Source organism: Octopus bimaculoides, chromosome 17, assembly GCF_001194135.2.
Source record: "Octopus bimaculoides isolate UCB-OBI-ISO-001 chromosome 17, ASM119413v2, whole genome shotgun sequence".
Classification (NCBI taxonomy): domain Eukaryota; kingdom Metazoa; phylum Mollusca; class Cephalopoda; order Octopoda; family Octopodidae; genus Octopus; species Octopus bimaculoides.
Window position 1 is genome coordinate 6,593,150 of NC_068997.1, and position 10,717 is coordinate 6,603,866.

Below are 10,717 nucleotides of genomic sequence, written 5' to 3' on the forward strand. Positions count from 1 at the left end.
GGCCTCCACTTTTTGCTCGTCTATGTCGTTTCTTCACATTAGGAGTTTCCGTTTTTGACCCTATATTTTTATTATCACCTGATTTTGATAAAAAGGAATCCCCAGCATTGCCGTTTGGAATTCCTGAAAAGAGAAAAAAAAAAAAAAATGAAGTCTGAAACATTTCTATTAATACATCATTCTAACATTTCTGTTTCCGTTTTACATATCTAGAAAGTTCTGCAGAAAGTATGAGATTTCACAGAAGAGAGGATTAGGAAAACAGTCCAATGGCAGATGAAGAATAACAAAACTGATAAAAGTTGTTGAAGAAGTAGTAGATCATAAATGAAGAGGCAAGTGGCATAGTGGTTGGGGCATTCAGCTCATGACTGTAAGGCCATGAGTTCAATTCCTAGTAGCACATTGTGTCCTTGTTCAAGATACTTTATTTCTGTTGATCCAGTCCACTCAGCTGGCAAAAATGAGTTGTAATTACAAAGGGTCAGCCTTGTCACATTCTGTGTTACAATGAAGCTCCCATAGAACTACATTAAGAGTGAATGTGTCTGTGGAGTGCTCAGCCACTTGCAGGTTGTTTCACTCATCAGATGAGCTGCAACACTTGTTGAAATAACCTACGGTGTGCCAGTTATATATATATATCTATATATATATATATATATATATATATATATATATATATATATATATATATATATATATAACTGGCATGCACACACACACACACACACACATTTATGGAGAGAGAGAGAGAGAGAGAGAAATGCCTAGAAAATACTGGTTTTTATCAATAAAAAGTAAACAACTTAGACTCGAGTATTGTATTATGGAGTATAAACATACAACTAAAGCAAAGGTGTATCCACATAAACTGAAGACAACATTAATATGAATGATTCCTCACAATATCCCTATTTGTAAGAGGTGGGTGTAGAGTGCATTGATTCAATCCCAGTGTATGTACCACCTGTATTTGTTTTACTGAGACATGATTTGAACATAGTTGAGTGAAGGAGGAAACTTAGGAGAATATATTAAGCCTACTGCTGCACTATATTGGTCATTTCCAGTGCTTTGATAACATTGATTTCCTTCCAGTAAGAAAAAAAAAAGAATAAAAATATTCGATGGGTGTGAATCAGTTTCAGTACATCACAGCATTAAGCTAAATAATCATCAAATAAATCTTAACTTCCTAGTAACTCTAACATTATTTATCATAATTATAACAATGATGATGATGATGATGATGATGATGATGAATATGACAATAATGTTTCTAACATTGACACAATGCCACACTTTCATTCTTTGTTTACTGATTTCATTTAATCAACCTCAGTATTTAGCTGGTACTTTATTTTGTCAACCCTGGTGGGAAGAAAGGTAAAGTTCCTCTTAGTAGGACTTGAACTCACAACACAGAGAATCAGAACAAATATGGCAACACATTTTATCTGTTGCTCAAATGTTTTTGCCGATCCTCTAATCCTTTCTGACTTAGGTATGATATCAAATATGTATATAATAATAATAATAATAATAATAATAATATAGAGGATTGAGGTAACTCCTCCTGAAGATATAGAGTCAAAATTAAAAGAAGAGTGCCATTGTTATCTAGTGAACGATATTTCGACACACAAGATGTCGAAAATATCGTTCACTAGATAACAATGGTACTCTTCTTTTAATTTTGACTTAATAATAATGATAACAACAACAACAACAAGTACAAGTCAAGTAATATTGAAGAGTTGGCAGAGGGCAGTTGGGTGGAGGTGGGGGAGACGAGTGAGTGAGCTGGATCTCAGTGAAGATCACACTGATGTGTAGTGAGTAGAATATATAAAGAAAGAATATGGGGGGGGGGGCTTGACATGAGGGTTAGGATTAGTTAGGATTTTGTTAATTTGCTTGTTGTTAGCATAAATTGATGTCAAGTGTGTAGAATAATCCAAAGCAGTAAAAGTGAATTTAGAATTTGATAATGAGTTTTTCCTTTTTTTAATGATCTCAGTTTTGGTCTGAAGCCATGTAGGAACATCAGCATCAATTGATTTAGTTAATCCGACGATTGTGATTCTAATACTTTAACTTTTATCTAGCCCCTAAACAAAAAAGCCCCCGAATATACAAACACAGGAAAACAAGTGCACAATGTCAATGTAAGGAGCTTAAAGATGGTTCAAGAAATTATTAACAGCATAAGGGGCCTATGAAGAACTGTATAATGAGCAAGTGAAAAAAGCAGTCAGGGTGATACAAGTAATGCAACATAATGCAGAGGAAAATTCATGGAATATACAGAGAAAAATAATACAAAGAATATTAGAGAAAATTAGGTTAGACAAAAAAAAAACAAAAAAAAAATGAAACAAAATGCAAAAACAAAAAGAAACAAAATGAAAAGTGAATTTTAGTTCTATTTATCTCATAAAGTTAAAAGTATAAAGATTTAAGACACATGCAAATTAAAAATACAACAAATACATAAAAAAGTGAATAATATTACTATACTAACTGCAAAAGAGAAAAGTTATAGTTTACTTTTGTGAGTCATATAGTAGGAAAATGAAATTCTACTAGTTACATTATAACTACTACTTCTCGTATACTAAGGGAAAATGCTTAGTAATAGAGGAATGGAGTAAACATTAGTGGACTATTTTCTGTATACGTTAATGGAGATGAAAGCTGACACTTTTGTTTTTTTTTAATCTCAACTAGTTCGCATAATTAATATTTATATGACTAAATATCAACTATTTCAAACAATGGAATAATTTTATGCTATGAGGCTGGACACAGTTCTAATGGGAGCTATTTGAATTACTGTTTTATATCAATTTGTTAACTTGAGTGTACATGCAGATGTTACAATGAAATGCCACCAGAATATATCAACAATATGGTGAGGCGGAGTCATTAAATATTCTTTACAACCTAATTTAATAAAACAATCATTTATTTTTACAAGGAGAAACACTTCCCTCCAGTAAGTTTTCTCCAAGTTTGTCATACGCCCAGACACACACACACTGTTCAAAGCCCCTTTTAACTTCAGACAATACAGTGTTATTCAAGAGAAATTTGGCTGTTACCTTTAACATGTTGAGCAACTATGGAGAGGGTTTTCCCCTTTGACAAAATTTTGACTCCATATAGGGTTTTACACGTTGATAGAAAACTAGTAATAATATTTCAAATGGAGAGAGTTAGTGGATTGCCTCGACTCCAGTGCTCGACTGGGACTTAATTTTAACAACCCAAAAAGGAAGGCAAAGTTGACCTTGGTAGAATTAGAACTAAGAATGTAATTCGTTGAAAGAAATGTTACAAAGCAGTTCGTCAGACATGCTAACAACTCTGCCAGCTCACTGCACATAATAAGGATGTTTCTGGAATCAGTTACTCTTAAATTACCAAAGAAACAATGAAACCAATATTGAACAACTAATGAAATCCTCACATTTCTCTTTCCATTTCAAAGAGGTGTTTTTCATATATACGGATGGTATTGACCCAAATGTTAAAATCAATTTCAAATTTTGTCACAGGGTCAGCAACTTAGTGGGAAGGGATGAGTCAATTCCATACCCCCCCCCCCCCGCCACAGGGTACTCAACTGGTACATATTTTATCAACCCTGAATGGACGAAAGGCAAAGTCAACCTTTGTGGAATTTGAACTCAAAACATAAAGACAGATGAAATGCTGCTAAGCATTTTGGCAATTCTGGCAATTCTGCCAGCTCTCACCTTCTTCATCCCAGAACCATCAACAAGTGTTGGCAGAGATTTTTTGTATCGAAATTTTTCTTTGTGTATGGACACACATCTTTCACAGAAGACACAAAAGCATATAATTTGTGAAGGGTAGGAAATGAAAGTGTTACAGAGAATTTTCATAAAATAACAACAAAATATATCAACAATAAGTACATCAAATTAAAAGATATATAAATTTGTATTAAAAAGGAAGCTGCCATATTTAAAGAAAATGTTTAAAGGTTAAAAAGAAATATACTCATAACAGAAACATCATCTTTCCATAAACATACAAACATAAATCCTATATACACACACACACTCATGTCCAGGAGTGGTGGTGTAGGTGTAGAGGTGTGTGTGTGTGTGTATGTATATGTATGTGTGTGTATATATATATGTATGACTATTTATCATCATGATGATGATGATGATGATGTTATGTCACCCAATGCTAGTAAATACATACACACATTCCAAGGTTTATGGTCATCCGTCTTTTTGTCCTTGTTGCTGGGTTTTATGCTTTTTGTTCTGGTATATTCTACCATCTGTCAACATCCTTTTCACTTCCCCCCATAACTTTCTATCAGCACTGAAACATGCACACACAGGTTGTTCTCCACTTGCCCACCCTGGGGGGGGCAAAGAATAAAAATATATATACATGCGTGTGTGTGTGTGTGTGTGTGTGTGTGTGTGCATATGTGTGAGTGTATGTATATATATATACATACATACGTGTGTATATATATAGTTATAGTATATTCTGTTAAGAACATAGTAGAGTACAGTATAAAGCTTGTCCGCCTTTAAATTGGACAAACTTACAGAGACAATATTTACATATCGCCTGAGGAAACACCACTAGATCACATAATGCAGGGAGATGATTGATTAATCAAGTACCTGCACACCTGGAGAGCTATGTTGCATAGAAACAATTGTAGTGATTGAAAATAAATGTTCAACCATACTCCTTCTTGTTGACTCCAATTTTTTTCAATTATATATATAAGTGTGTGTGTGTGTGTGTGTGTGTGTATTTGTATGTCTGTGTTTATCCATACCCTCTAGAAGATGAGCTGTGAACTTTATTCTCCAGTGAATTTCCCAGTCTAGAACTTTCATACATACTCACCTTGTCTCTGATGATGGAATAACTAGTGTACGAACACGCTAGCCTATCACTTGGGATATCCCAGAAACAGCCGTAAGACTTCAAATTCACCTTGCCCTAATTAAATATTCTAAATGACTTCAGATACTTGTCCTGCCTTGGATTTTGCTGTCCTTTTTTCTCTTATATAATATATACCTCCTGACTTGGAAGCCTAATATGGATTCCTAGCTCCAGGCTCAGCTGAAAGATAACGAATGACCAATTATAACACTTACTCAGCGTACCTATTCATTTAGATCACCAGTGAACTAAATCCCTCATATTCTATATATATATATATATATATATATATATATATATATACCGTCAGATCTAATTACTCTTTATCTAAATATCTGCTTTATTCACAATTTAGAATTAATCTTATTCTATTAATAGGAGGAGCCCTATTAATAGGTGTTTGCTTTCTCATTGGTAATGCTTTTCCCTATATATGCATAAATGTAATTCTTTGCCTAAATTGCATTTCATATTTGAGGTTCCAATGAAGCTATGAGAATGTTACTCAGGTACTCAACTATGAGTCCACTGCATTTCTCAGCAGAAACAACTAATGAAATTTATAAGATAATTGTTTATTCCTTTGTCTCATTTCATTTTCTTATTACAGCTCTGTACTTGACTAATGCTTCATTCTGTAGCATATTCCTATTGAGTTCTACACCAGGTTATGAGAATTGCAGTAAGTGAAATCACCATCATCTAAAACAAATATAAATACACACACACATATTTCATTTCTGTTTTGTAAGAAACATGATAGTGACGGAATATACTAAATTCTTGATTCATGCATCATTAACTAAGACAAAAAACACTTTGTGTAACCAACAACAATAATAACAACAACAACAACAACAACATAAATATTAGTGCATTTAATTACTATACTGGGATAAAGTGGATGAAAAATGTCTTACCATCCATTTGATGTCCATGGATGTGAGAGAATGGAAGAAAGAGAAGGCAAGCATTAGAGGAACGCTACGAGGAGATTATGACTTGAGAGAAGGGCAACAGAATGATGATAAAAGATTAATATAGTTCAAATATAAATTAGTCTTATTTATTTTTATATCACAAATGGTCTTCCATCATTTCATTTTCTCATAAATAATGACAACAATGATGATGATGATGATGATGATGATGACTATTGACAACAGCTACTTGAAAAACAATTTGATTATTAATAATTGTATCATTTTCACAGTTAAAAACAAACACTGAGAGTATTCCAAACATTTTACTGGTTGCGGAGCACTGCTCTATAGCACCCATTTTAATATATTCACTTGTTACAAGTATAACTGCTTTTTATTTTTTAAAAATATACTGAAATATATTCACAAGCATTGTTACATGTAGGACAATTAAAAATCTTCTTAATTCAATAATAATATTTTCCAGTTTCTAATGATGATATTTGTTCACAAGAACATATTAAAACCCTCACCAAACTTACCTTAATGGCTCAAACCAAAATAAAATATCTGTTATCTCTCCAAGAGACAAGTGATAAATTTCATATGTGTCTGTTTATGATGTCTTCACATCAGTCATTAAATCACATTCACTGATGCAAATTGCAAAATATCTTACGTTTTCAAATACAATCTGAAAATGTTTGTTGCATTATGCAATGATGTTTCCTAAGAGTAAAGTATTGAACACAGAAAGACTGCCTTTATTCTGAGTATAACAGCTCCATTAATTTCGTTCTAATGTGACTTTTGGCCGATGTAATTAGAAAGAAGTGTTTCTAGAATAATACAGACACATTTAGTTATCAACTGACAATGAAGAGAAAGAACCACAAACCCTTCATTAAGAGAAGTTGGGGAGAAAGGGGAAAAATAAATAAAATATAGAGTATAATCACAGCTGGAACAAGAGGAAAGCCATAAGAAGAGAGAGAGAGAGAGAGAGAGAGAGAGAGAGAGAGAGAGAGAGAGAGAGAGAGAGAGAGAGAGAGAGAGAGAGAGAGAGAGTCAGTGAAACAATTAAGTGAATGACAGCAAGGACAGATCTAAGTATTTCAAAGATATTTGCTGAGGTGATGAAAAAATATTAGGAGAAATTGATGTTATATGTCATATTAGTCACATGATTAACTGATTAGACTTGAAAGTGTTGTAGTCAATGGTATAGCAGTTCCATCATCAATTACTGAATAAGATGTAGTAAAGAAGAAAAGAGTTTTTCAGGTTAATGGATCAAGTTACAAAGATAATAAAAAGTGTGAAGGCAAAGTTAGAGTAAGATAGATTTGAGTTGCTTTGAATGCAGTTTGACCTTATGAAAGGGCATGGTACTACAGGGTCTATTCTTCTGCAGAAATAAGTGTAAAAGGCAAATAACCATCTTTTGCATTTATTGAACTAGGAAAGTAGTAGTAGGTCATTTCTGAAGGACCCCCTGGTCTCAGAAAAGAGGATACAGAGTTGGGAGATCCAACACACTCAACATGGAAAGGAGGTAGTAGTGGTGGTGGTGGTGGTGATGATGGTGATGATGATGATAATGGTGATAGTGATTACAATATAATTAGAAATGATCCTTTAAATGAGGGTCAAATATTTTCGGTTAATCTTACGTCATTTAAGGATTTAAAAATAAAGAACAAAACAAGAAAATAAAGTATGAATATTTCAACAAAACAAACATAACAGTAAAAATTAATGAAATTGTTTTTCTACTGACCAAGAGTAATAGAGGAGTTAGAAATCACAATTGCATCATCCATATTAGTCTGTAACCGTTGCTGACCATCTCGAAGGCCATCATATGCTGTTAACATAACATTTTCTTTCTCTTTGGTACTTTTACCTATGCAAAAAAAAAAAAGGATAAACATTTTTTTTTTTTTTTTCCTGGTCTTTTGAAATCCTTTTTACTTAATTTGCTAACTTTCCAAGTTAGGAAAAAGAGATCAAAACACAACATTAAATTTGGTCACAAAACATTACTTGTGGCTGCAGGATTTCTTTGCTTTAGCCTCAAAAAGGAAAATGGGATTAAACTGAAAATTATTGGGGAACAAAAATGTTTTCCAAGTTATTTAGGAATGAAAAGTGACAAAAAAATTTCAAATGAAAAACTAAATGTTAAATTCTATAAATTAAATACAATTAAATTTTCTGTAAAATGAAAAGAAAAATTCTAGCAACACAGAATCCTAAGTTAATAAAATGATGATGATGAAAGGTCCTTTATTGAATTTACTGTGGAATTTCTTTGAAGAAATAGTGCAGATAGGAGAAAACAAAAACAAAACAGGATTAATTTTACATTAGAGTATTTCAGAGAAAATTTCTCATTACATTGCAAAATAATATCAATATTATTTTCATAAAATTCACGTTAAAATGTTGAAGTTAAACTTGAATATTTCTTGAGAGGTCAAGACAGAAACGAGAAATAAATCTCAAGTAGATCTCAATCCCCAAATGAGATGAACACTCCAGTGCATTTACCAATTCTAATACCAGAAACATCCATTCATTTATTCTGAAAGAGTTGGCCATATCAATAGCAACTGATGCTACAAGGCAACAATGGTAAAACTTCTGCTTTTGCCAAAAAGGCTCCTAACTTATAATAATGGTCAAAATTCAAAAACTCCAGCCTTGTCTCAGAAGAGAGTGCAGCATGTTTTTGATATCTAGAAAGGAAGTACATCAAATCCAATTCTATGATTGAAAGTAACCATTATTTTCTAAGGTTACTGTCTTCATGGTTAGCATTAGTTATCATTAATATTGAGAACATGTCCAAAGCTTACTCTATGACAGAGAAAGATAGACAAACCAAAGAAAGATCAATGGTAGAACTGATAGAAACCGATTCTGCTCCTACTTCACAAATGAGTGGTCAGAAGTAACAAGGGTAACCAACTATAAAAATCAATTTCTAAAGCAAAAATCATCCCACCCAGGCTAGATTTGGAGTAAAACATAAACACATATTCAATGTTATCAAATGGGATCAAATCAACCTCATGGAATTAGCAGCCAAATCTCCCTCAAATCAGACCTTATTGTTTCTAAAAATAAAAAATGCAGATTCAACAATGTAGGACTAAAAATACGTCTGAAAATAAGACAAAATATTTGAATCTACCAATTGTTTGGATCTCAGGCCTGTTTCAATTAGGGCTGAGCTGGGGTTAAAGAACAATGCATATAGAATATAAATAAGCACAGATATTAAGTCAAAATGAAGAGCACAAGTAGAAACATAGACACAACTGTCCCTTCATCAGCTGTTGATGAGGGTCAAAATGATTTCAGTTCTTCAACAAAAGGACTGTGTGCTTCAAAGTGCTAATAGAGTCTATAGCAAATGCTACTAAGGAATGGTTTAGTTAGGAAAAGTGAATGGGACAGTGTCACATGAAATAATGATTTTGCAATAACATGAAGCCAGATGACAAACCCATCTATTTACTGCTCTAACAACAGCAACAACAACAGATTGATTATATTTTAAGCATTCAGTCTTTAACATTTGAAGAGTGACATGAATTATTTATGTAAACAAAAATATAAAAAATAAAAAAAAAGAAGAGCTAAATAAATCTTTCTAAAGTTATTAACAGAAACAATACAGTTTGAAGATTTTAAACCTACCAAGTAATACAAGCAAACTGGTTCATAAATCTCAATTTCTAGCTATGATAAAACTTTGGCTTTAGAATATAATCTGCAGAGCAGTTAACGAGTAAAATATTCCTAAGACTAAAGCACAGAAAATACCATTTGTTGTCATACTTGCTGGCCCCATTACAGATGGATTGGTGGATATCCCTCGGCTGCCCTTTGGTCGCAGACCAGGAATTTTCACTGTCGTCCGCACCAAATTAATCTCTTTACCATGCACTTCATCCATATAGTCCTGTTAAAAAGATAAAACAATCATAGAAGGAAAATTCTAATTTTTTTTCAAAATTTATTATCAAAAGATATTAATATTCTATTAGTCATAATAAGATGAAGTAATTAAAAACAAAGAGTCACATATCTACAATATTAATATGCTTGTGCCCCATAATGTCCATGAGGCTTAAAAAAAAAAGCTTCCATTTACAGAGGGAAAAATAAGGAAACCCACAGACTTATAAGCCTTAGCCACCACAAGTGATATACTGAGAACTGTAATAGTTTGTCATTAAAATGGTGGATTGTATGTAGGGATGTTAGTTAATGGTGGTGGTGATGGTGGTTATAGTAAGTAGGTGACGGAAAACACTTGATTTTTAGCATACACACTAAGGTGCCTCTGTTAAATTGTCATCTGCTATCAATGAAGATCGGACCAGTTATTTATTTACTTGATTTTGTAAAATACAGACAGATAACATGAGCTAAAATGAGAGAGAGAACAAGAGCGGAGAAAAAGAAGAGGTAAGGGTAGAAGGATGAATCACTGGAATAAGCCAGAGAGCAGCAGAGAAGAGAAAATATGAAAGAAAGACAATGCAATGAATATGGACAACAATGAAAGAAAGAATTCACAGAAACAAACTCTGCAGATATCTTAGTTGTGAACAACCCTGAATGTCTTGGACTGAGATAGGTTTATAATATCTTTCTTCAATAATGTTATTTTTTATTTGCTAATATTTATTCATTATAAAAACTATCTAAATAATAGTTAGATTCAATTACCAATGACTTCATTCTTAAACAAGAGAGAGTTGTTATGGCTTATCTCACTGGTTAAATTATACTCTCTTGAATAAGATGAAAATTATATATAT

At 32.7% G+C, this 10,717-nt stretch overlaps 1 protein-coding gene across 1 annotated transcript in view; it reads right to left on the reverse strand.

Annotated features, from left to right (window-relative positions):
* The window catches only part of LOC106872489 (arf-GAP with GTPase, ANK repeat and PH domain-containing protein 3), a 166,983-nt gene that overhangs the window by 8,440 nt on the left and 147,826 nt on the right, over positions 1-10,717 (reverse strand). Inside the window, 3 exon segments of the mRNA XM_052974118.1 lie at positions 4-123; positions 7,660-7,785; positions 9,714-9,852. Of these exon segments, the coding sequence (XP_052830078.1) occupies positions 4-123; positions 7,660-7,785; positions 9,714-9,852 (385 nt within the window).